The 26,072-nt window shown below is 39.6% G+C and overlaps 2 protein-coding genes across 3 annotated transcripts in view; one reads left to right on the forward strand and one right to left on the reverse strand.

Annotated features, from left to right (window-relative positions):
- Positions 1 to 81: 81 nt before the first annotated feature.
- LOC108138411 (proteasome activator complex subunit 3) lies at positions 82 to 1,874 on the forward strand. Its single transcript, XM_017260599.2, has 3 exons — positions 82 to 137; positions 206 to 702; positions 997 to 1,874. Exons 2-3 carry the CDS (start codon positions 321 to 323, stop codon positions 1,362 to 1,364), a joined length of 750 nt encoding a protein of 249 aa, XP_017116088.1. The 5' UTR covers positions 82 to 137; positions 206 to 320; the 3' UTR covers positions 1,365 to 1,874.
- Positions 1,875 to 2,392: 518 nt separating this feature from the next.
- LOC108138410 (integrin alpha-PS1) overlaps positions 2,393 to 26,072 on the reverse strand; it is a 56,059-nt gene continuing 32,379 nt past the window's right edge. The window contains exons 2-9 of one of the 2 annotated variants that reach the window (XM_041710896.1): positions 14,250 to 14,377; positions 13,035 to 13,061; positions 8,860 to 8,972; positions 8,597 to 8,730; positions 5,627 to 7,023; positions 5,116 to 5,255; positions 3,946 to 5,043; positions 2,393 to 3,820 (exon numbers count right to left, since the gene is read on the reverse strand). In XM_041710896.1, the coding sequence (XP_041566830.1) occupies positions 3,575 to 3,820; positions 3,946 to 5,043; positions 5,116 to 5,255; positions 5,627 to 7,023; positions 8,597 to 8,730; positions 8,860 to 8,972; positions 13,035 to 13,061; positions 14,250 to 14,377 (3,283 nt within the window). In that variant the 3' untranslated portion in view covers positions 2,393 to 3,574. The remainder of the gene's footprint in view (positions 3,821 to 3,945; positions 5,044 to 5,115; positions 5,256 to 5,626; positions 7,024 to 8,596; positions 8,731 to 8,859; positions 8,973 to 13,034; positions 13,062 to 14,249; positions 14,378 to 26,072) is intronic. The other variant, XM_041710897.1, reaches the window with a different exon arrangement.

The following is a 26,072-nucleotide window of genomic DNA, read 5'->3' on the forward strand; positions in this document are numbered from 1 at the left end:
ATAATTAATAAACTGCACTGCCAGATCGACGATATCCGCGGTCCGGCTTCTGCTCATGCGATAGTATCGATTACAAATCGATTTTCTTCCAGCTCTAGCAGCACATGTGTGTTGTTGCTTGGCATCAAAATTTGTCGGTAAGTCTGCTTTTCCCGCTCCCAATTTCGCCATCCGCCGACACAAGTCAACTTTCCCACGATTTCAGAGCGTCTGAAGAAGGCAAGGAACAGCAGTAACGACTCAGGAAAGGATCAGGCGATCAGGCATCTAGAAGTTTGCACGGACACGGCACGCAAAACGCGGAAACTACAAAAGCAAACATGCCGAACGACACGGTGGTGAAGGTGCAGGAGTACAAGGATACGTTGATCCTCAAGGCGGAGCTACTGATCACCAAGCGCTTCCCGGAGAAGATCGTTCAGCTCAACGAACTCCTGGCCACGCCGATGTTTAATGAGCGCAATTTCGAGGAGGTGCACCAGGACCTCAACATACCGGCCCTGCCGCCCGTGTTGGTTAAGAACCACGAGGACAATAAGTCCGAGGACGGCGATCATCCGCCCACCAAGCGGCAGCGCAAGGATGTGATCGTCTCGGGGCAACCGGTCCTGGCACTGCCCGCCGGAACGGTGCCGTGCAACAAGCCGCTCTGCGAGATGATCAAGGTGGTCAAGCCCATAATCAGGAAGCTAGTGGAGGATTGTAAGTACTCTGGGGGCTTTGAGATCGTACTCATCCCTGCCCTACTAACCCTGAGTTATAAATGCTCTTAGCTAACTCCTAGAACCTTCTGTAATATATATCCCTTCAAAAATAACCCTTAATCACCAAAAACATACTGTAGTCAAAATTTTTAAGACAAGACTCGCTTCTTAACACCGCCTATTGTCTCAAAATAACCAAGAAACTTGATTTCCTAAAAACCAAACTAATAAAGCCCTGCAATTCCACAGAACCAAAAGCCCCAACAAATTTCTTGAATTTTCTTTACCGCAGCTAATCTGCTGAAGATGTGGATCTCATTCATGATACCGAAGATCGAGGATGGAAACAACTTTGGCGTCTCCATCCAGGAGGACACACTGGCCGAGATTCAGACGGTGGAATCGGAAGCGGCCGCCTTCTTTGACCAGATATCGCGCTACTTCCTTTCACGCGCCAAAGTGGTGTCCAAGGTGGCCAAATATCCGCACATTGATGACTATCGCCGCGCCGTCGTCGAGCTGGACGAGAAGGAGTACCTCAGCCTGTGGCTGGTCGTCTGCGAGGTGCGCAACCGCTACTCCTCGTTGCACGATATAGTGATTAAGAACCTGGAGAAGCTGAAGAAGCCGCGTTCCTCCAACACCGAGAGCCTCTACTAGGGGTTCCCTCCAGTCCCAGCCCAAGAAGACCTTTTCTTTTTTTTTCCATCATCCTATTTACTGTTCAAGAAACAAACAAACAACAATAAACAGCCCGTAGAACGGACGGTCAGCGGTTCTCGTGGCTACTCGAAAAGCTCAGCCCCCTCCATTTCGATTGACAACAAAAAAAAGCACCAAATCATCAGCCAAGTGAAAAGAAGAGGTACGAGAACCATTAAGCAATAGCTGTAGCCTAACTAGCCACTGTATTGATCCATTTGTACTCTAGACGAACTAGAGTTTAGCGTAGAATACAAGAAACCGATGCTGTATAGATTCCACTAATAGCTATAGCTATGCATATGAATAAATAAATCGAACGTTGCCTCGTCGTTGTCGGCCGAGGGCAAAAAAAATCATTTAAAATTAATGAGAAGAAACAAATGCGGTTTAAAACTCAAAACTCGGCGCGATTGAGCAACTGAAAGTTTGTAATAAAAGAAAACCTTGTGACCTTTTGGCAGAGTATTTAAATATTTCTTATTCTTTATTCACTTAAAGGGGATCTTCGATTTAATTTCACAAGTATCTGATGGCGTCATCATATTCGGCATTTGAACTCGCGCCACAAAAATATATCAGCATGGTCATTTTTTGCGCTGCCAAATGTTTTTAAGGTCGCGCAGCAGCTGGCTTTTGGGAGGAATTTGGACACGCAAAAGGTGATTGCTACAGCTTGCATTAAACAAAACTGCTTGCTAAACGACTTTAGTATTTTTATAAGTTTCCGGGCTATTCGAAACTCTGTTTAGCTTACCAACTAATTTAACAATCCTACCCACTCTTCGATTAACATTTAAAAATTTTTTTTTTTTAAATCACGTTTTTGCGACATCGACCAAACATTAATACATCCTGACTTGAATCCTATTTTTTTTAGAGTGTATTTTTTGAGACAGCACAACACTTAAGCTAAGTGCTTTAAAACTGCAGTGCAAACATGTTCGCTTCGAACTCCCGCCAAATAATAAATTCAAAACACAAACTTTCTTAAAAAAAAGGAATCGTATATTAAATAATGAAACATAATTACTATTTACATCTAGTACTATCGAATTTTTATTTACAACTAATTTAACTATGTCTCGACACCACACATACATACATACAAAAACTAAAATTTGTGGTGTGTTCCATAATTTAAAAAAAAAAACTCTCATCTTAACTTAGACCGAAAAAGTGGAAAACTAAACAAAACAAAGATAAGCTCTGCCGGTGTGTGTGCTAAATTCTGTCGCTCGTGAATTTTTTAATAGCTATGCATTAAGTTTGTGCTAATACTTTCGTTTTTTATTAGACGTGTCCAGTGAATTGGAATTAAGGTTCGATTACGAGGCACTTTTGATTTGTTGTTATATAGGCAGTGTTTTTTTTTTGTATGCTATATTCGCTCTCTTTAGCTTAGCCTAACTTAGGCTAAAATCTAAATACGACAATGAACATTTTTACACACATTATCAATGTTTGGGTGCTTAGCTAATCCTTAGACTAAAGCTCAGTACTGACATCAGCTAAATATATCGGTAGTTTATTTTACATAACTCTTGAATGATAACGATACAATTTACCAATAAACATTATAAAAGCACCATTGAGTAGTATTTAGGGGTAAACCTTACTTCAAAGCAACAGTAATCGATTTTGAAAGCTTATATAATATTATTCTGTGTTGAAAAAAAACACCATATTGCTACTTTGTTTTCGAATATTTCAATATATTAACCGATATCCTTGGCTGATGTCAGTGACTGGACTTTCCGGCCACCAATTCCATCTGGTCGCATCCACTGAACTGAACTTAGCCTGTTGCATTAAGTAAACGAAATGGCACATTGAACCACAACCCACATGACCTCCCTGGTGACTCCGATTCGATCCGATCCGATCCGATCCGATCACATGTGGTGACCCCACCAGGCGGCGCTGGCCTGGTAGTATCCATCGTGTCCCCAGCCGAGGATGCTGAGCGGCGGTGGCGGCGGCGTTAGCGAAAGTACGTCCACATCACTGTCTTTGTTGTTGTTAATATGATGGTGGCTATTATTGTTGTTCGCAGTTTTTCGCCAGCCATGACGTGGCTGTGACGGAACCGGAACCGGAAGTCGCAGTGCTAGACGACGTCGACGCCTCCGACGGCGCACCAGATCCCAGCCGACGGTACCCTCTTGTTAGAAAACGTGATGCGAATTCTTCGCTGGCGCCAGGAAGGGCTTCTCCTCGTTCATCTTCTCCAGATTGCCGCTGAGCGTGGGATCGGTGGGTCGGATGCGCTTGAAGAAGCCGCACTTCCACAGCAAGTAGGTGAATAGCGCCAGCAGTAGCAGTCCGCCCACAATACCCAGGATGATGATCAGCCAGGGTATCGATGTGTCGCGCTGCTGGTTCCTCAGTTCCGGATAGGCCCGCGTCTCCACCTAAAAAATGCAAAAATCAATTTAAGTAAAAATTGTTTTTGTTTATTAAAAAAATTCCGTTTCAGGATTTTTTTTTTATCGAAAAAGGAAAAGCGAAAAAACCAACTTCAGGATAAAAGCCTCACCTCTATGTTGTTCTGCTCCATCACCTCGACTCCATAGCTATCGGGAATTTGGGCCGTCGCCGTCGAAAAGATCCTGACCCGTTCGACCCTGGGATACTCGCTGACCAGCGTGGAGTTCCACAGGCGGGCCTTGACCACCACTTGGGCCTCGGATGAGGCGGGCATATTGAAGATTTCGCACTCGATGCGAACGCAGTTCGTCGAGCCCTTGTTGCAGTCCAGCTCCACAATGTCCTGCTTCTTGCCATTCGCTCCCTGTGCATTGCCGCTCTCCGGATCGTACATCAATCGCTCCAGCCGGGTGACTCGTTCCAGGAAGCTGCGACGCACCCGGTTCTGGATGGGATGCGAGTTGGCCCGGTTGCCATCTGTCATGTCCTCCCGATCGCTGCTGGAGTAGTAGGTCCTCTGCGAGTGGATGGCACTCTTGTTGTACGAATGACGCGACTGGGAGGGGAACATTCTCATTTGGGCCGGGGCCCTCAAGTAGCCCGTGTTGTCCCTCGAGCCACTGGCCAATTTCAGGGGGTTGACAAACTCGGGCGCCACATGGCACTCACCCTGACTGGCCTCCACCGTGGGTATTTGCTCCAGATAGAGTAGGTACTGGACATTTCGACCGCTCTGGGGATCACTGTACAGTGACCAGGGCCAGTAGATGACCATCTGGACTTTGGGCGCCGTCGAGGGTCCCTCGTTGAAGATGGTGAAACTGTGATGCACCTGCGATCCCACATCGTCCATTCCCATCGGTCCGTGTAGCTCGGCATCCGAGATGCCAGTGGTGGTGCTGGTGGTGGCCACACCCGTCGTCGCACTCGATCCACTGTAGAAACTCTGCTCCGGAATGGCCCAGCCGCGGAAGTGAAGCTTCGCCCGACGCACCACATTCACCAGAAGATCACGTTCGGGACGCTCGCGACCCACCAGCTTGGAGGTGGTATTGGCAAAGATGTGGAACAGCATGGACTTCTCACTCGGCTCCAATCCTTTAGGCTGGAACCGAATGGTCACAAACGTGGTGGTGTCACGCAGCATGGGATTACCCAGACTGCAGGCCACCAAGGTAGTGTTATAGCTGTTGCATGTGGCATTCGTCTATTTTGAGGAGCGGGTTGTAAGATGAAAAAGTTAAAGACGGAACAGAGCTCGTTTCTGACAAAGACTTACCGGCTTCTTGGTGGCCACATAGGAGACTCCCGCTTGATGGGCGATGAACAGTTGAGCTTCGTAAGCGGAATCCGCCAGATTGCTGACATAGATGCGAACCTCCAGTTCCGTTTCATCCAGGATCAAGGTATAATCTTTGCCTAAGAAGAATTAAAAATTTAATTTTTCTAAAAGTCTTTCTGGTTTGATAATCTGGTATTAGAGTTCAAAGGAACTTTCTTTCTTTTTTTTTTGGTAAAGAAAGGGGGCTTAAAAAAACGTTTGTTTTATTAATATTAAAAAAGAGAAAGAGCAAGGGTTATAACTTAAAAATTTGATAGCTAGGCCTTAATGTTCTAAAGGCAACATTATTTGGTGTTCGTTTTTTTTTTGGTAAGAAAGAGGGTTTACTCTTAATTTATTTTTATTAAAACTAATTTGATACTCTTTTAGTCCTAGAGGCAACATTGCTGAATGTTTCAATTATTGTTTTTTTTTAAACAGTACACAGAGAAAAGCCAACCCAACTCACCTGAGGACTGTGTGATGTTCGGCTCCGCCCGGATGACCAGATTGCTCTCGCAGAGATCGTCATCGCCGCAGTCCTTCTGGAAGGTGCCCTCGAAGTCGATGTGCGCCTGGGTCTGGTCCAGTATCGGATTGAGTCGCACCAGAGCGGACTTGGCCAGTGGCGGCTCCTCCAGCGAGTACTTTAATCGAAAACGCACCGGAGTCTGGATGTCCCGGGTATTGGCCTTGATGTAACCCGTGACCGACTGGCAGGCCATCCGGCCATTGGTTTGCACCCTCACCACCCGACTGAGCACATTGCTCCGCTTGTTGTCCCGATCGAAGAAGACCCGCGAGAACTTCTTCAGGTGATCGAAGGTCTCCGCCTCGACGTTGTAGGCCAGCCGGAGCTCCTTGCTCTTCTCGTCGTACGGATCGATGCTGCAGCAGGCCTCGAAGGTGAAGCAGGTCAGATTGCTGGCCGGATCGGCGGCACAGCCCGGCTGATTGGGGTCCATGTTGCGCAGCTCGTCGCGCTGCACCTTCGTCTGGATGCTGATGATGGGCCTGGCCAGCAGGATGACCGCGGCCGAGGAGTTGAACGCCCCGATAACCACATCCGGATAGGAGTTGTCGTCCAGATCCGTGTTGCCCGATATCGATATGCCGAAGGTGCGGATGGCCGGTTGGCCAGTGGGCGTGATGCCCCCCAGCTCCGAGGCCATTATCTTCTGCGCCGGCTTGGCATTCAGTCCCTGCTCCGATCCCAAGTAGATGTAGACCACGCCGTTGCCCTCGTACGGAGCTCCCACCGCCAGATCCTCGCAGTTGTCCTTGTTCAGATCCCCGATATTCGCGAGGGCCAGGCCGAAACGACTCTCTAGCGTCCCCGTCAGCTTCAGTGTATACTTCCGGGGCAAAGTGTCCTTGTCATTCTGATAAACGTACACAGCTCCACCCTCCGTTTTGGTGAAGTAAAGCGGAGCGGCCACTATCAAGTCCGGTCGATGGTCGCCGTTCACATCGGCGGTGGCCAGTTCGTAGCCAAAACTCGATCCGAACTGCTCGCCGTCCAGGATCGAGTGCACCGGAATCGGATTGTCGGTGGACTTGTCGAAGATCACCACCTGACCGTGGCCCTGCGAACGTGGAGCTCCGGCCGCATACGACATTTGTCCGAAGAATCGGCCCCCCGTAACGGACATGCCCAGGTAGCTGTACTTGTCCACCGGCGAGCTGTTGTCCGAGTGATCACTGTAGTAGGTCGTCTTGTCGCGCTGCAGGTACTCCCCACCAACCTGGGTCACCCAGATGGACCCGCGCCAAGTGTAGGGTCCGGGGGAGCCCAACACCATGGTATCATCGTCCAGGAGAGCAGCGGATGTTCCCGCCTGGCACAGTCCGTAGTCCTCGTGTTGTCTGTGGATTAAAAATAGGAAGGTAAAGATGTTAAGATATAGGTTTTTTTGTATTAATATATTTGTTACGATTATTCTTTACTCCGAACACTGTTCCACATAAAGTTTCCTCTACCCAAACCATTATCTTTCTCGTAGTCTTTTATAACATAAAGTTTGTCGATGAGTACATTTTGTTAGCTATTAACGACTTTGTGCTGAAATGAATATAACTTTGGTAATAGTAAGCCTCTAAAAGAATCCATCCCTTTTCTCTCAACTTTGGTCAAATATTTGGTAACACTTACAAATATCTGCATTTCATTCACTTTAGTTTTAATTGTATGCAATGTAATTGCAGATAAAAACAACTGCCGTTACCACATCAGATCCGGTTAATTTCTGATTTATGATAGTATAAGCCAAAGAGTCAAGGACTTGATGTCTTGGTCATCTTCATTTACCCCGCATGGATTATTCTGTTCCAGGACCTGGACATTAATAGATGACCATGGTCAACAAAAGGACTCTTTGGGCACCCGTATCTTTATTTCCCCGCCATTTATCTATTCCCGAATGGAGTTGTGCGTTGGACATTAATGGATGACCAGGGTCAACATTTCCACCTATTTGTGACCTCTTTTGTTTTTTTTTTTGTACCCCCTGCCTATTTCAAAATCGAGTTTGGACACGCGAGTTTTAGCTCGATGAAAAATTGCATATTCAGAATGATGACAGGAGCCACCTCTGACCCCCCTCGTTACCGAACGCTCCCTGATTTCGGTCATCAGGTGGGTGCGGAATCCCTCCTGTCATTTAAATAAATTAAATTTCACCTTTATGAGTGTGCGTTTTTGGCCTGCAACGACGTCATCGGTGTCACACTTGAAGTGACCCTGCCCCAACTCGCAACTCGCCACACACGCTGAATGCTAATTGGGCGAAACACCCCCGCATTATTCATCGCCGAAGATAATTCACCTTGACACTTTTCTTCCCCTTTCGCTTCCCTGCCAGGAATAAAAAACAAACAAACAACTGACCCATGTCACCTGCAAAGAGAAGGGGATGTGGTGTGGGTTGTTATGATTACCTCAACCCACAAAAAATACCTGATCAATGTAGATAGCGATATCAATGACCTGAGACAACCGGCAAGAAATCCACCGTACAAGAACAAAAGATAATAAAATATTATAAAATAAAACCTACATGTACATCATTTTGTAAGATTTTTTAGATATTACCTATTACAGCAACGTTTAGATATATAGAATGTATATAGAATATTTCATGTCGAAATAAAAACAACTATCCCTAATTGACATTCCTCAGTAATGACCAAGAACAAAAATATTCACTATTCTCCCGGTTCCTAAACTGATGGCATTTCCAAAAATTATTTAAGAGCCTCTTCGTCAATAATTTATAATCCTCGAATAGTGCTATGGATTTTACAAAACGACTTTTTAAGTTCTTCAGTGAAAATTAAATTTCCTCCCTGGTAACTCTATCCAAATATCTCTGAAGGATTGAAAAATTATTTATGATATACTTTTGATAAATATTAATATTAAATAACTCAGAGTACTCACCTTTGCACTGGACGTCCTTTGCAGGGTTCGTGGACCTCCTCGAATTGCAGATCGTTTGTAAGTAGATAGCAGAGACCCTGGCCATAACGATTCTCCCTAACGATGTACATATAGCGATGGGCGCAGACGATCACCTAAGATTATAATATATTATTGCATTATAGAGCGTTATAAGTCAAAATTATTTTATAACATAAATATTTTGGCTTTATATTTGTTTAATATTTAATAATAATAATAATGATTAATATGCTCTCACTCACCTTTCCGCCGGATCCGTTGGCTTGCAGGGGATTCGATCGCACCGTAACGCCCATCCATTGATCCTCCTTGATTTCGTCGTTGCCGGGCGGTGAAAGAATTTCGCTATCAAAAGCTGAGCGAAGAACGAAGAACGGAGAATACGAAGAGCGAAGAATGTGAAGATCGCGGGAGAAAGAGAGAAAGTGCAGAGTGTTAACAATTGCCAAAAAAGAGATGCAACGTGTGATAGTGTGTGTGTGTGATTGTGTCTTTCTGTGCGTGTGTGTACAAATGTGTTTGTGTGCATGTCAGCAACAACAACAATAATAATAATATAACATCAACAACAACAACAACAATAACGGTAACGGTAATAATAATTAATAACTTTAAAAAACTAAGAGTAGTATGCATTATCAACAATATATATATATAGTATATGGTAAAAACAATAATAATCATTCACAAATTTACATACGTACATATGTACAGCAGGGTGGACCTTTTATTTCAATCTATGAGGTGTATCTTTGGTTGTAAATATATACTCTATTGTCAAATAGATTATTTCCAAAAATTTGTAATGATATAACTTTTCAGTTTTTTTTTAAATTTATACTCAATCCAATAAATAAATAAATTTGGACTTCGTTAAATTGGGTATTTTACAACAATTTAAAATGTTTTATTGAGAATTTGGTTATAATTGAACAATATAATAAAACATGGAGTATTTTTTTTGATAAATGCGTTATCTGTTTTGATATGATGATCACTAAATACTTTTAAAAGTAAATTAAATTAAAAGTTAATGCCATTTTTAAAGTATTCGGGTCCACCCCAATGTTCAACTCGAACTGGAAATCGAAATTGAAACAAAATCAGTAAAATGCAAATTCCAACCGACTTCGAACTCCGAACAATTCAATTATTTACAGCTGATTTTTGGGCAACAGCAACAAGTTTTTTTGATTGCTTTTTTTTAATGTTGGCGGTAAGTTGTAAAAAGAGAAAAAATCAGGGAGAGGAGGAGCGGGGAGAGGGAAACAAAAAATTGTTAATTAAACGAAGCATGAAACGAAGCAAAAGAGCGGAAAAACAAAAATGGAAAGCGCAGCCGCGAAAGAGAGAGAGCCGAACGAAATTGATTTAGAATGCATTTTAAGGCATCAAAGTGTTGAAATGTGATAAATGATTATTACACTTGCTGGAGCGAACGGGAGGGGAGATTGTGAGACAGAGAGAGTGAGAGAGAGTCGAGTTGCACAGAGCAAATATTTCAAAATTTGATAATCAAGCGAAAAACTTCCCAATTTAATTCTCCACTCTGTTACAATTTTTTTTGAAACTGAATTGAGCTTTTTCTTAGATCCTTAAAAAATATTAATAATTTGGTTCATATAAATTTCTATCATTTAAGAAAATGTTTTTATTTTTGTATATTTGATATATATATGATGTTTGGAAAACATAGAGTATTTCAAATTATTTATAAACTTTAGTAATATCAACTTAATATGCAATTTCTTTCGCTGTACAGTTTTCTTTACGGTTTTCGTGGGGCGTGGGCAGTTCTCGACGGGTTTGACGCGTTATAAAACGCTTACTGCTGTCGCGCCTGCGCAGTGAAAGTCGCGCAGATGGAAGAGCCGCCCACTGCCACTCCCCCTTTTCAGATTTCTTCATCGCAATTTTCCCATATTTCTGCGTTTTTGGACATTGGTTCGAGTGAAAAAGAATTCAGATCTCTGAAGGTAATGGCAAAAATATAAGGGTACTGGGTAATGTGCGGTAATGCAAAGAAAACCTCAACCAAAACCCCCTGTTTTCCCCTTTCCCCCAATTTCACCCCGAACCCCCCCCTCCCAAAAAAAAAATGCCAAGCCATTTTCGCTCAAGAATTCGCATATGCGCTGTATTTTTTACAGTTTGCAGTTATTTTTATGCCTCTGCCAACATTTGTTTCGCCTTTCATTCGTGCACTGCGAAAAAACAGTACAAATTTCGTTTGTTTATAAGCTGTTCGTTTGTTTATAAGCTATAACTATTCTATACTAATCTTTAGTAATTTTATTTTTTGGGACTATTATTTAAAAAATGAATTAAAAATATTTGTTAAAAATGTAGTTTATATTGAGATTAGTATGGAAAACAAAGGTGACAAAATTATGAAACATATTAATATGAATAGCCCGTTAAAAAAATGTATAAGATTCAAGATTTTACATTTTCTGATGCAAAAAAAATCGAATTCGTTCTTTGTGTAGTCATTTGTTCTGGATTTCGTTTTAGTTTTTTTATTGTGCTCATAGTTTGAGAAATTTGTCACGTTCTTGGGCGGCGCCGTTGGCAAAAACCCACATCTTCGTCTTTTGTAGGTTTTGTAATTTTTTTTAGCTTCTTGCAACTGCCACGCTCTGATTGTCAAAAGAGCAAAGAAGAAGAACTGGGGGAAGAACAAGAAGCGGCAGTAGAAACCCGGTCACAGTGGCGTTCAAAAATATGCAGACGACCCAGTTGCAAGTTACCACTCGGGGTGACGAAGGGGGTTTTAAACACCCAGCAGGGCAAAAGAACAAATGGATTTGCATATGGAGTCGAAAGAGGAGAAAAACCGAAGCCCGAATACCCATACTTAAAGTTATATAACATAAACATTTAAATTTTGTTATTTAATACCTATTTGAAGGTGATACATTTTGCACAATATAACACAATATATAACATCAGCTGCAATAAATTCTCTTCAAAAACTATGAAGTGCTAAAACTTGAAATATTCTAAGTAAATAATCAAGAGAAATCTGCGGAAATTAACTTAATCAGCTTTGAAATCACCTCGTCCTCCTATTAATTCTATAACTTGTGGGTAGTTTTGCGTAAACTTTATTTGCATTAAATGTAACAACAAATATATTATTGATTATGTCACTGCATTGCTAATTTCTGGAAAAACTCTTGACACCCTCTACAAGGCTGTAAAGTGATGGCAATAGCAGCTGCCAGGGCTATATAATTAGTGCTAAATGAGTCGCCAATTGAAGCCGCCGAAAATGTGAAGCCACATTTGTGGGGCTTTAGGATTTTTCGAGTGGCCCCCATCGCCATGCCATTCCGATCCCCTTGGTTTTGAATGGAAATTCCGGGAATCAGTTGGGGCATGCTAAAGGAAATGGTTAACATGTGACGTCGATAATGAAGTTGTTGCTGCAATTGAAGCGTGCAAAGGCCCTCAACAAAAGTTCAGAAATACTATCGCATATTTGTTTAAAAATATTTTAAGTTCAGCTGGCTTGCTTGTCGATTATATTTATATTTATTTAAAAATAGGGATTAGGAAACTGATGTGAAGAATTTAGTTTGGGAATACCAAAAGATTCTTAATTTCCCAAATATTTCATAATGTTGGTCTACTTGCTTATCGATCGAATAATAAAATATATAGCATCTATTTACTTATCACTTTCCATTTATCAACTGATAAGCCTAATAGTGATTATTTGTGTTTATATTCAGAGAGGGCATAGCAGTAGTTTATAAAACCCTTTTACGTTTAAAATTTGAAGGTCGATATAAGTATATCTGGGAATATCAGACCATTGTGTGCCGTTTGGGTTATTGCAATAAACATTAAATGATAACTTAATAGTATAGTCAAGCATTCGAACATTCAAATGTGTATTTGTACAGCTAGATGTGTAATTTAATATCTTATGTTGTATCTAATTGCAATTAGTGCGTGCATGCGTGGCAGATCGGTAAAAGTAACGATATAAGTGAGAGTACGAGTGAGAGGGAGAGAGATAATCATGATGGCGGCCATAGGCATGCGTGCGTGACTGTACATTTGCAATCGGTGATCGGAGATATTCATAGATTTGCAGAAGATATATGTACAAGCAATTTATTTACTTTTTGGTAAAAAAAAACAGGGAGAGATGGGTGCACTGAATCGAAAGTATGATTAATGCAGGGGTTAATTCAACGAAAAATCAAACCTTAAGTGAACGAATCAAAGCGCAAACCAAAGGTATGGATAACTGAATACGGCATACTGGTTAATATATATAGTTCGATCGAATATTGAATGAATGTTAGCGGTTGCGATGAGATGCGCGATCCTTGGTGGGGAATCGGGTAATTGGGATCGGTTTTTGGTGGGCATGACAACAATTAAAGCACCCAAAACCACTTACTCTTATTAATCTCATATGCTCCGTTCGCTAAGGGATTCGTTCGTTCGATTTATCGAATGGCAAGTATCGAAAAGATTTGTCAGTATTTTTTGGACAGTTGGAGTTGGACGGGTTAGGATTTCAGGTTGAGGTTGAGGTTGAGGCAGAAACACAAATGAATTTCCCAGTTATGCGCACCGAATACGGAATTCAATTTTGGCGGAACCAAAACAGGTAAGGGGGAAGAGAACGAAAAATAAAAACATAAGAAAGAAAAAAGAGAAAGAAAGGACAAAATAATTAAAAATTAAATTTAATGTAGTTTTCGATATCGGTATTTGTGTTTTTTATATATTGACTAAGATGCTAGGACAAATAATTGGATATCTATACAGTAGGTACTAGAGGATAATACGAGTATAAATATAATAAGTGCTCATCAAGTGAACGAACGATTCAAGAACTGATCGCTTGCTAAGTTAATCGTACGATTCAACAAGTGATCGATAAAACGATTAAACAATAAATAGATGGCAAAACCCATTTAATAAATGGGGAATCAGTCACACTCATAATGTTTGCAGCCTGATTGATATAGGAAAAAATCTTAATTCCAATAATTTATTGATTTAATCGCTTGCAATATCGTTTAGATATCGATCACAGCATTCTCTCCTACTTAAAATTAAGAATAAAATAGTTTTTTTTTGTTTAAATGTTAGACATGTTTAGTCACAAATCTCTGTACAGCATTTTTCAATCGTTTATGTACAATTCGCAGACTTGATCAGAATCCAAAAACAAGATATTGGGGTAAACTGAAAATGCGAATCGGTTAGCGGGAATGAAGATTGGCTCGGCCCGGTTGATCCTTGAACCTTGGCACTCCGGTTAGTCACTTGGCAGTTGGGAGCGGGATTCAGGATTAGCGGGGTTACCACGAGACCGGACAATCTACGACTATAACTATAGATCGATATTTGTATGTATGTGTTACTGAGACTGGCACTAACCAATCAACCTTCACCAATGATAGCAGGCTCAGAGTAGGAAATATAAAAGGGTACAGGTACCGAAGCTGGGTTAGGAGTTATCGACTAACTTGAGATTATATACGTACGCGTTTTCTTTTTTTTTACTCAATTTAAAAATAAGAACCTAAGAACTTAAGTAGTGAATATATATAGACTGCAGATCCTAGTTATTTTCTATACATCACAGATATGATTCACTTACATCGTCTGCCATCGGTGATCACTTGTTCGCAGTCATCGAAACTCTGGGTCATCGGACACCGCCAAAGGGCGCCAGAATGTGAAGTGTTCGGCTGTCGATTTTGATCCAGTGGGGCTCCCACTAAGACACTGAAAAAAAAGGAAAATCGCAAAATTATAGTTAAAAGCAATATTATGTAAGCCTTAAATTGTATAAGATATAAAATGTGTTTGCAAAGTCATATATGATATTATATAATATATTTTAGTAGTTATTAAAGTTGTGCGATAACTGAAATAGTGATTTTTTTAATCAGATACACGCTTATAAATTATAGGAAGTTATTCTTTTTTTTCAAGCTGCCTAATCGTTCAACCAATATTTATTCAAGCTTCTTTCAATGCCAGACCTTTGTGGACTTTTACACTTGAATGATATTTTTGATTATAAGTATCTCAGATATTACGCTTGAGCAATATTTTGTAGACTTTGACACTAGCATGATATTTTCGATTTCCGCTTTTGTTGGAAGTTACAGAGTTTCCAAAAACCCTATTATTTTTTCTGTGCATATATTTAACTTAACATGTTGGTCACCCGAGCCGACCACAAATAACTGGCAAGACAAGCGATCTGCGGTCAGTTGCGCCTCGGATCGGTTGGCTTATATAGTATATAGTGGTAGTCATGGCTATCTGCTAATTGCGGGTCGCCACTTTGGCTTCGGCTGGTAATCGATTTGTAGGTGGGTTCAACTTCAACTCAGACACAACTGAGCGACAATTGCGACTTGGTTCAATGCACTTCGCTTGGCTCTTTGCATTTTATTCGGGGCTTGGCTCTGCCGAAAAGTAATTACTCCAGGCGATAAAAGTGCTCAGATTGGTGAGGGGTCTGGGTGCGTCTGCACGAAAGATCCGCTAATGAGCAGTCAAATTACCAAGGAGCAGCGAGAAGCCAGCAGGATATGTCGAAATACGGTCGCGAAACAGGGAATGTAATTTAAAGTTTGAAGGGCATTTAAAGTGCACGCTGAGAATATTATTTAAGGTAAAATAATATGTCCCAAAGCATCTGCATTTTTAAAATGGATAAAATTATAGCCAAAACATTATCAGTAAAATCAGATTTCTAAAAAATATTAAACTTAAGTAGATGAATTGCAAGATGCTAACATTTTAATGAAGGAAACATAAAAAAAGTTGAAATAAATATATATACGAAAACCAAAAGGTATTTAACCCATATCAATAAATAGAGGAGAACAACTTATGCAATTATAAATCAAAAAGAGTCAAAACTTTTATTATTTCACATAAAATATATCGAACCTAAGGTAAGCAAATATATGCAAGATGTGCTTGAGAAATGCCACGTTAAGTCTAATTGCCGATGCATGATATCCAAGAGAAGAAAGACATTTCTCCAGCGCGAAACGTCGCCAAAAGGCAGTGGAAACATGGCCAAGAAACACGCTAAATGGCAACAAAGTAGGGCCCGCAAAAAAGGGGCGGCTAAATTGGAAAAAAAATACAAAAAACAATAAAAAGAAAAAAAACACCCACGTTCGCTCACTTAACGTGTTTAACATGAATGTTCATTATCCTGCAGCCGTAAGCTCAGCCATAACCCACAGCAACAACCGCAACATCAGCAACAACAGCAACATGCAACAACTGCTGCAGCAACAACGGCAACTTCTGCGACAACAACAACTGAAATTGCATGTACGACAACTACAAAACACGAAGGCGAGGAGTGGGTTTATGGCGGCCATTAAGTGGCACCTACACACGCCACACACACAACACACACACCGCACACCACCAAAGCCTCATACACAGCGAAAAAGGATTGATATGATAAGGATGCATTTTTATGTATCTCACAATTAAAAAAACATTTCTTAAACAATTCAAAATTTCAATAAAATAATAATTTTATCATTGTTGTTTTGTAAAACTGATGAAAGATACAAATTGATTGCAAAGCGTTGGGCCTCGAATACCTGAACTATTGTTGCTAGTGTCATTTAAAAATGATTTTCACTTCTGACAAATATTTTAAATTACAAATTAAATATTTAAAAATATTATACCAGTGATAAGTGTGGTTTTTTTTATTTGCCCCATTAAGTTTATTGTATAAACCTCACAAAAAAAAAAAAAAAATTTATTTTTAATTGAAATTGAATTAATATCGATTTGTTTTGTCCTGTGCATCAAACCTAAGCAATCAACCGTCACAGCAGCAGCATCAACAGAAAACCGAAGAAAAATCGAAAATAAAAGAAATCTTTAAGTGCCCAAAGGCAAAACTGGTGGCCAAATTGCCGATGAGGGTGTGGGTGAGGGGCTTTGGGGGGAGGGGGGCGGAACTGGGTGCGGGTGGTGTAGGTGGTGCAAAAAAAAAAAAACAAAACAAAAAAAGGAGAAGGAGAAGGAACCGTTGCTCATGGGCTTACTCCAAGTTATCGGTTTTGTCGCCTCACAATTGACACATTTACCGGTTTGGCGGTCTTTAAACCACAAAAATCCAGAGATACTCACGAGTTATTAGTGGGATACAAAGTCATATTAAAACAGATTAAAATGATGAATAACATTTTCTTTAAGACACAAAACCCAATTTATTAAAAATGTTTTTAAATGTAAAAAAATCTTTAAGACAAAAACTTAAACATTAGTTCAAATAAGTTATGCGTTCAATTAAATATTTTATCGAATAGATAGACTTTTGATGAAGGCTATGTAAATTGTAGATATTCTCTTATCAGTTGCCTTTCTTAGAACGACATACAAATATACCAAAAACTGTATTTTAAAATGGTGGTGTCCCAAAAAAACTGTCATACGTTTGAAACATATTTTTGGGCGATTTTTATTCAGTTTGAATGATGTAACCCCCCTAAGACATTCCGATAACTAAGTTAAAATGTAGTTTTATTCCGAAAAGCGAAGAACCTGTTGGCTGTGAACTTCCACTTCAAAACAGGGCCACTAATGAAGCAAGAAAACTAGATCAAGACCCAGTCCGAGTTTTTCGGGCCAGGTTAAGACCTGATCTCTCTCCGCCGCTACCCATATTTTTCACGTGTTTGTCTTGTGGTCATTAACGCTGACACTCGCATTGCAACAGACCCAACAGCACACAAAAAAAAAAAAGAAGACTTAAGATGCTAACCCACCGACCTGGCCTGACCCTGCCTCATTTTAGTCGGTTTTATGGCCGGCTTTGCTTTTGACCCGCTGTCGAATGACTCTCTTTTCCTCCGCTTTTCCGAGGCTGCTCATTGAACAGGTGCCTGCATTTTCCCCGAGGTGATGGAGATCTGGTAAGGGAAATAAAACACGAGTCACATAAATCTGGTCACCAAACGCCGCTGGCTGTAAATCTTTTGACATTGCCCGAGTCCATAAAACAGCCCTAATGATCTAGCCGGAATTTTGATTTCGTAGAGAAGCCAGTGCAGTGAAGTGAAGTGGGCGGTGGAACTTGGAAAACGGAGCTATTTGATTTTTTTATATATATTTTCGGTCTGCTCGGATTCTGGAGCGAGTTTGTTTTTATGGCACTTGCCACTTAGCTTATCAATTAGCGGGGAAGTCGGGGGAAATGGGGTGCCAAGGGGGCTTAGGATGGGGATTGATCCCCTCAATTATCGTGAAGTCGAACAAATGAGAATACTCTGAAAAAAAAACTGCTAAAAATAGTTTAATTTAGATTTAAGTCTTGCATAAGCATTCCCATTCTAAAAACATATTTATAAAAATATATACATATATAAAAATAAAATTTATCTGAAGTTTCAGTGGACTTCTCTTGCCCACTGTATGTACATATATCAATTTTGAATTAAAGAAAAAAGCTCTTAGGATTGATTTTTATATAAATTTAAGAGTACAGAGTGCTTCCTTTCAGCTATAAAATTAATAATTATTTAATAAATTCATCATATTTATCACATAAATATTTTAGGTACATATATACCTTTGTCAAAAAAATTTCCTCTTTATTTTGAAAAACTAAGACTTAATAAATGACTATGAAAATATTTGTTCTCGGTGTAAAGACTGCTCCACTTGCTGGACCGCATGCAATTAAAATCCAATGACGCTGAACTTCTAGTTTTAACTTTTGGTGGTGGATCTGTATCTGGATCTAGAAAGTATAGTGCATGTGGGGTGGGGGTGATGCAGTGCACTGGCGACGACTGGTTAGAATGCATTTAATTAAATTTGAGCATTAATTGCCGCTTTAAGGCGTCGCGCGTGTCGCCTCAATTGCCGGGGTCTCGAAAACCCTTTCAAGTGGCTATTACAAACCCCCTCTCAGGCCAACCCCTCTGCAATCCATTCAATCCATCCAATCCATCCATCCATCTATATATGCACCCCCAACCATCACCCGCAGCTGGAGAGTCTCTTGTGAGAATTTGATTGTTTGATGGAATAAAAAACGAAGAAAGGCCTTTGGAAGGGGATCTCTTCATGTCTTGACTCTAATAGAAAAATTCAATTATTATTTAACCATAAAGAAAGCAGATATGGGGGGTATAAAAAGAGTAAATGAGCCCTTTTTTTTATTGAAGAAAATATGAAAAATTTTGTAATTAAAATATAACTAAGCCTCTCAAGGAACATGTATCTAATGCTGATTTAAAGCTTTGTTTCATTATGAGTAAGTTAGTTTTGTTTGTACTAATTTATCGCGAACCTTCTCTTTGCAAGATAGGTAAAGTTCCTTGTGATGAGTAACGAATAAATATGAATTGAGTACTTTGTAGTTCTTCATTAAATTTTGTATTCAATGTGCTCTTTCTGGAAAACAATTCAACCAATATTCATACAATGTTTTAAGAATCTATCGGAGCAAAAAGAAATCTGGTTTATATATATATTAAAAACAGGCTGAGGTTTTTAATTTTTAATTTCAACTTTAAATGAGCTTAAAATATCTATAGTTGTCTTTTCCACTTGCACACTCTTCGATTTTTATTTCTATAAAAATTGGCTTAACTTCAGACTTATTTTCGTTGCCCCGTTCCACAGAAGTTACTCCCCGAATTGCATTTGCCACAATTTTGAGTACATACTTTGTTGTCTGACTTGGGAGCCCCTTTTTGGTCCAGCTGTGTTTGCCTTCTTTTCTTATTTTTTCGGTTGCTCAGAGTCGTTTTCTTCTGTTTGTGTATCTTATTAGTCATGATTATCACAAGTGTTCCCAAGTGTTCGCCCTCGCCCTCACCATCGCTCAATCCCCAATCCCCAATATTTTTCCCTAAGTGGTGCAGCATCGTTCAAAACCCACTCCTCAGCATATTTATTTATTATCATTTGTCTACCCCAAAACCAGCCACAAAAATTCAATTCATTTTCGTCTCCCCGTGACCCCGGCAACTGAACCCCCTCACTCCATTGGCGGTGTAAATATTTATGGATCTGCTGGAGACAAATATGGTATATGGTGTATGGTATATGAGTGGTAGTGGGATGGCTCATCTGTTTGGAACACCCTCTAGGATCGATCTGTTTCCGGCCATCGGATGCCGTTCCGATTTCGCATTCGGTCTGACCATTTTATTTGGAAAACTACTTGAGATAAGATGTGAATGCTATTAATTAAAAGTGACTAGATTTTACAATGTGGTTCATTTTTCTCTATTCTTGAGGTAAGCTGTCTGAAATTCGCAAACAAAAATTGTATTTTTCCAGTATTTGTTTCCTAAATATTTATATGCCATTTAAGTATTTTCTTTGTTTCCAGCTTTATTCCAAAACTTTTGAGTTATTAAAAATATTATTTATATGGTTATATATTAACCAATTTTTAAAGTAACAAGTAGGAATTATTTGTATAATCATGTATAATTAACATCGCTGCAGCTGGAAGAAAATCCTTTTGATTTGTAAGTCGTATTTTTTGCTCAGTTTGTGGGCTATCGCGTATTTGATATTTGCAATGCGTTGTTTGCCCCGAGGTGATTGTGCTGAGGTGTCGCCAGGTGATGTTATTCGGACCTAATTATGCCTACGCCCGTAGGCCAACCGGCGTTAGTCACGTCCTTCTCGATTCCTCGAGGATTTTTTTGAGTTTAAGGGGAAATCGGCGGAGAGTGTGAGATGCGTGATTCGCAGGATACTTCCTGCTGCGACAGGATGAAGTTATCGGGGGACGAGATGGTTAGATGGGTCTCTAGTTCTCTACTTCTCTACCTGAACTGAACTGAACTCTTGTTACCTGTCCGATCGGAATCGAAGATAGGCGACACGCGGTGTCGTTTACCTGCAGCTGTCTTGAAAAGTGGAAATAAATAAAGTACTACCAGTAGAGGAGGAGGATGTGTTGAGGTTCAGCCACCAGCAGCATTTGCGTCAAATTGGAAAGCGATTGTCCATCGATTGCCCACTCTTTTGGGCCGGGGGGCCAGTAAACTGACAGCCAAAGTGACCAAAAATCAAATTACGAATACTGAAAGCCGGCAACAATAGCAACAGAAGCAACTGAATTACCATTGCCTAATTCAATTTGCGCATTAAGTCGACAACGTCAACGGCAATGACGATTGACACTCGCACCATCGGCTCAATGTCAAAGCTATCCATCAAGTTTGTGGGTCTCAAGGCGGGGAATATATGGGTAATGGAAGAAGGAAAATTTAGAAAAATAAAAATATTTAAATATATTTACTAACATAATTTAAGACACTCCTGTTTCATTAAATATTTTTCAGCAAATATAGGGAACTATGGGTAATGGAAGAAAGAAAACTTTAAAACACTCTTATTTAATTTAATTTAATTTAATTTAATTTTATTTTTTTCACATTCCATTTTTTTTCTTTTTGCTTTCTCATTGTTTTTAAATACAATTTTTTTATTAAAGATCTCCTGTTGCTTGCCATTCCATTCCCAGGAAAAATGTTATTAAAACCATTACAGCATTTATGTCGGTCTTCATATTTCGTTCTTGTGCATTTCGAGGCATTTGATTTCCTATTGTTCCGATCAACCTAACCCAACCAACATATGCCACTCCCGTTTTATTCCGCTGCATATTACTCGAATCCGTTCTGCAGAGTACGGCCTTCCATCATCTAATCCCTCAACACTCGACGTAACCTAACCCAACCCAATAACCCGCGAGATTTGTCACTTCAGAAACTACAAAATACATCCGACAAACGACATACGACAGCGAAAAACATACTTCAATAAATTTGTCGGTTTTCGGGTTTTCTTTCATTTTGGTGTTTATGTATATAAATTGTTTTTTTTTGGGTGGAGGGGTCAGCTTAAAATTCAAGACGGGCAGTCACCAAATGCGCATAATTTGATGGGATTTGGTTAAGTCATCCGTTGTTTCGGGTGGAGAGGGAGGGGCGGCGATGTTTGGGTGGGCGTGGCATGTCAAGGTGTCGCCATGACGCGCGTGTCCAAAAAAAGCCGCTGAGATTACTTGTCCGAATGAAGTCATGCCCAAAAATCGCAGGGAAATTCATAGCCCTCAAGGGTTCTTGTTCGTTTTTTTCGGGCTGTTAATCATTTGTTTTGTTGTGCAGCTCCGGTTATAGATATCAGATGCCATTAGCTAACATCCGCGGATGTTTCAATTTGCACACAGCCAAATCCAAATCCAAATCTAAATCTAAATCCATAATGGGAGGCAGGCACGCGTTTCCGCTATTGGTCAAGCACATAATGTGTCCATTAACTCGCAGAACTAGACGCCACAAAAAAACCAACCCAAACCAAACCAAAGTGGGAATCTGGTCAAGTTGATGACGCCTTCGATGGCGCCGCTGAAAAGTGCGGAAACTTTCCAAAAAATCTGACAAGAAAAGTCTCAACTAAAAGGCCGAAATGTCCTATACTTTGAATAATCACTTAATTTACACAAAAGATACGTTTTTGTTTGGTTAGAAATGTTGCTAAAATTGTATTTTATTTAATAAAGCTTTAAAAAAAGCTCCTAAACACAATATTTCTAAAAAATTTAATAACATGTGTCCATTGTTATGTTTTTTTTTATAATTACCATTTGAATGGGCTTTGGACCCTTTCGAGTGCTACCTATTGTATTGTGTTCTACTAGATTAAATGTGCACGAATTAAAATAACAATAGATATTAATTAATTCATACAGCATCAAATTTTGAGTTGTTAAATATTTAAAAATAGTTCTTAACATTTGTTTTGAGTTAACCAACCTATTTTTGGTCAAAAAAATATTTATTAATGACTGGCCAAATTAAGCCAAAATTAAATAAGGGTAAGGTCTAAAAAAAACGCTCTGGGAAAATGAACGATCTGTGCATTTCGTTGGCCCAAGCCCAACCTCGTTCCACATTTGATTGGGTCATCGCTCACGGCTCGTTAATTTGGCCAGCCGAATGGGAAATTGATACAGGAAATGCAGCCTAGTGTTAACTGATAACTCTGCCCAAAATTCGTGCGTTGTCCGCAGCTGTGCGGCTCTGATTAATTGTGGGTCAACACAGATGCAGATGTTTGCTCGCATATATGTTACTATATATCTCGCTGATCTACATATGGTTCATATGGTTAATATGGTATGTGTGTAACCACTGGAGCGTTAAATTGCCGCGGTAGCCCGCTTTACCGCCTACCCACCGAGCCCAGATAGCCATCGAACCAAACCACCAACCGACCATCGATACATTCGCCCATCTGCACTGAGAAAAATTCTGCTGCGCCACCTTAGTTTGAGTAAACTTATTATCAACTTCAATAATAAGTTTTGGGCTTAACATTTTTGAATGCAACTCTATAAATTCTATTTTTACTTTAATGGGACACGAAGTACAGAACCTTGTAGAACTTTAGCAATAAAGCTTAAAATTTATTGTTTAAAAGTTAAGTCCATTTTGATGTTTAAATAAGATCATTTTCTTAATTTAATTTTTATGACATTTTTTCCCAGTGCAACTCTGGGATCCACAGCCCCTTGATCCATCAACGTAACCCAAGTAGCACAAATTGGCCCGCGGCTTTGCAGCTTATTGCGTTTTGTATTTGGATATTCTCGTTTTTGTTGTTGTTGGGAAAAAGCGGCCCAGCAGTTTCAATTCATTTCCATTTCCCCCGGACTCGCAAGCCATTTCCATTATGAGAATTGATGGCAAGGTCAAGCGGTTGGATCAGCGTTCGGAAATTTGTCTCTGGCAAATGCGCATGCGCAGCTTCGGGCTTGACTTGATCTCTACAGTGTTTACTCCCCCAACATGCGCTCAAGTATGGAAATATATAATTTAAATAAAAATACCATTAAATGTTAGGTAATAGATAAAATATTAGTTCTTGGCAATCAAATTAAAAAGGGCTAATTAAATTTATATACCTTCAAATTCCATAGATTTCAACCTATTGAAGAAAGACTGTACTTCTATATATTTCCTATATTTGACTTTTGCTTGCTCCGCTCATAAATTGTTGGTAAACAAATTGTTGTTCCCGGAGGCCTAGCAAAGATCAAGAGTTTTTGAGAAGGGGAAATAGTAGGAAGGAGGAGGATGCTTGATTAATTCGATAAACTGAACGATAAATATCGCTTGCCGGTTAATGGAAGCAATCCAATACGGAAGAGAGATTAGGAGATTAGGAGATTACAGTGTGCTTCTATTAATCGAAGTCAATTAATCGATGGTAACCTGTTGGCTGTGATCTTCTTAGGGGACTTAGTTCTCTAGTTTTCTAAGTTTTCCATGTAAATTCCTGCCAAAGGATTTGAATCTCTTAGTAGATTATACATTTTTATTTATTAGCAAGGCAGAATCCCTAGTTTTTTTTCAAATAAACATTTCTGTCTTGTATTTCTGGTTTATTCTTTTTTAAAGTTAAAAAAAGAAAGAAATACCCTTTTTAAACCCAATTTTACAGATCTTCTATTATTTATATAACAGGAATTACCAATTAAATAAGATTTAAATAAGCAATCCAAGCTAATAAATTTAAGAGAGATGAAGAAGAAAATCCGGGGGACAGGTCAAGGTTGGGTATATATCGGCATGTACGTTTTTTCAATACGGGTGTTTTCTGGCACATTTATGGGAACTGACATGGCGACAATAAAAACGTTAACACGCCTATGCCCCAAAAAAGAGTGTGAGGCAGGAGATATGGAGATACAGAGGGGACTGGCCGGCCATATTTAAACATAATTTCGTTTTTTATTATCCTTTCATGACAAAGACGAAGCCGCACCATAAACAAATACACGTATATGTACTTCCATGCATAAGTATCCATATATACACAAGAAGCTGAGAAGAGGCGAAGAAGGCTTGGAGACAATGACGTTTAATAGCGGTCGCTAAGTGGAGGGCAACTGAAGAAGGGTCTACACGGAAAGTAAATATTTTTTGATTTGTAAATATATAAAAAATTATTTAAGGTATGGTGGGATTTGAATTTTTTGTACGAAGTGAAATCTTTGCATAATTTATTTTGATATAACAATATTTACCCAAATGGTATTGAATATGGTTTGGGAAAAGTTATTTTCCAGTGTAGAAAAAGGAGGAGGCAAAAGATGAGAGAATGAGAATGGAAAAAGGAATAGGAAGGACGAGGAGGGAAGGGGATGGGGGAAAGGTGAGCAAAAGCCGGTGAAGAGGGAAATGCCGGCATAGGTAAACAAAACAACTCGCAGGCAGGTAAATTACAAACAGCAACAGATGAAGGTGAAGAGAGGCCAGAGAACACTGAAAGAAAAATGTGCTTTCTTGCCTTATGACATTTTAATCATACCACTTTCTATAGCAACAAAACTAGGATAAATCAGATTGAATCGATACACTTTTGTAATAATTACTAATTTTTATTTTACATGCTTGTTGTGTTGTTTTCCGTGCATTTGTCATGCAGAATTCTCCTTCATAATTTAGTGTTGTTTTTGTCTGGCTTTAGATTTGAATTTGAAAGAATTGTGCGGGAGGAAGGGGGCAGAGGAGTGAGTGAGAGGGAGATGCCGCCGGCTGACATGAACGGCCACACACGGAGAAAAGTGGAGGGTGGGAAAGAGAAGGAGCGAGGCATCGTGCCCCAAAAAGATGGGGTAGGAGCGAAAGAGAGGGGGCAACAAGGAGGAGGCCCAAAATTTCAAATGTTTGCTAATAATTTGACATAATTTTTGTCGCTTCACATTTAGATACAGTGGGCTCTAGCCAAGCCAAACAATCAGGTAGACCAAAATTGGGATAATAAATTGATAATTCAATATAACATCTTTCTGTAGGTCATACTTTTGAGTTCAATGAATTAATTTTTAGAAATCATATATTTTATATAATAATATATCAAACAAATATATATAATGTTGAACCTTGAAGTTAAAAACGTACTTTCTACAGCAAATACAAATAAACTAAAATTCTAAAAGAAAACAATAAATTTGTAAAATAAAACAGAAAAAACAATTCGAAATGCCCGAAAGCAACACTTGAAAGTAAAAAAATATAAAATATTTAACATTAAAACCGTGAAAATCATATTTAGCCAATGATAACTTCATATTCGATAATGTGGTGTTACCTACTTTGATAAGATAAAGCATGATCGATGACATAGGGCGTACTATCGCTGTGTTATCACTGTAATGGCCTACAAAAAGGGGTCATTCACTGTAAATGCGGGCTGTAAGTCGTATAAATTTTAATTATGTCGCCATAAACTAAAATGAAAAGACACACCCCTCCCCCCCTCCTAAACAAAAAAAACAGCAACAAAACAAAGAAACACAACAATTCTGCGTGCTTTGCGTTCAATGTTTTTATTTTCTTGTTTTTCGCCGTCTTTGTCAGTTTTTCGCTGGCTGTAGTAAATT

Source organism: Drosophila elegans, unplaced genomic scaffold (genome assembly GCF_018152505.1).
Source record: "Drosophila elegans isolate 14027-0461.03 unplaced genomic scaffold, ASM1815250v1 contig_149, whole genome shotgun sequence".
NCBI classification, from domain to species: domain Eukaryota; kingdom Metazoa; phylum Arthropoda; class Insecta; order Diptera; family Drosophilidae; genus Drosophila; species Drosophila elegans.

What these genes read in the sequence shown, in the direction of transcription:
- LOC108138411 (XM_017260599.2), top strand. Translation starts at nt 321, where the DNA reads ATGCCGAACGACACGGTGGTGAAGGTGCAGGAGTACAAGGATACGTTG. An exon ending in CAGGAAGCTAGTGGAGGATT is followed by an intron (nt 703 to 996) that starts GTAAGTACTCTG and finishes TCTTTACCGCAG; the next exon opens with CTAATCTGCTGAAGATGTGG.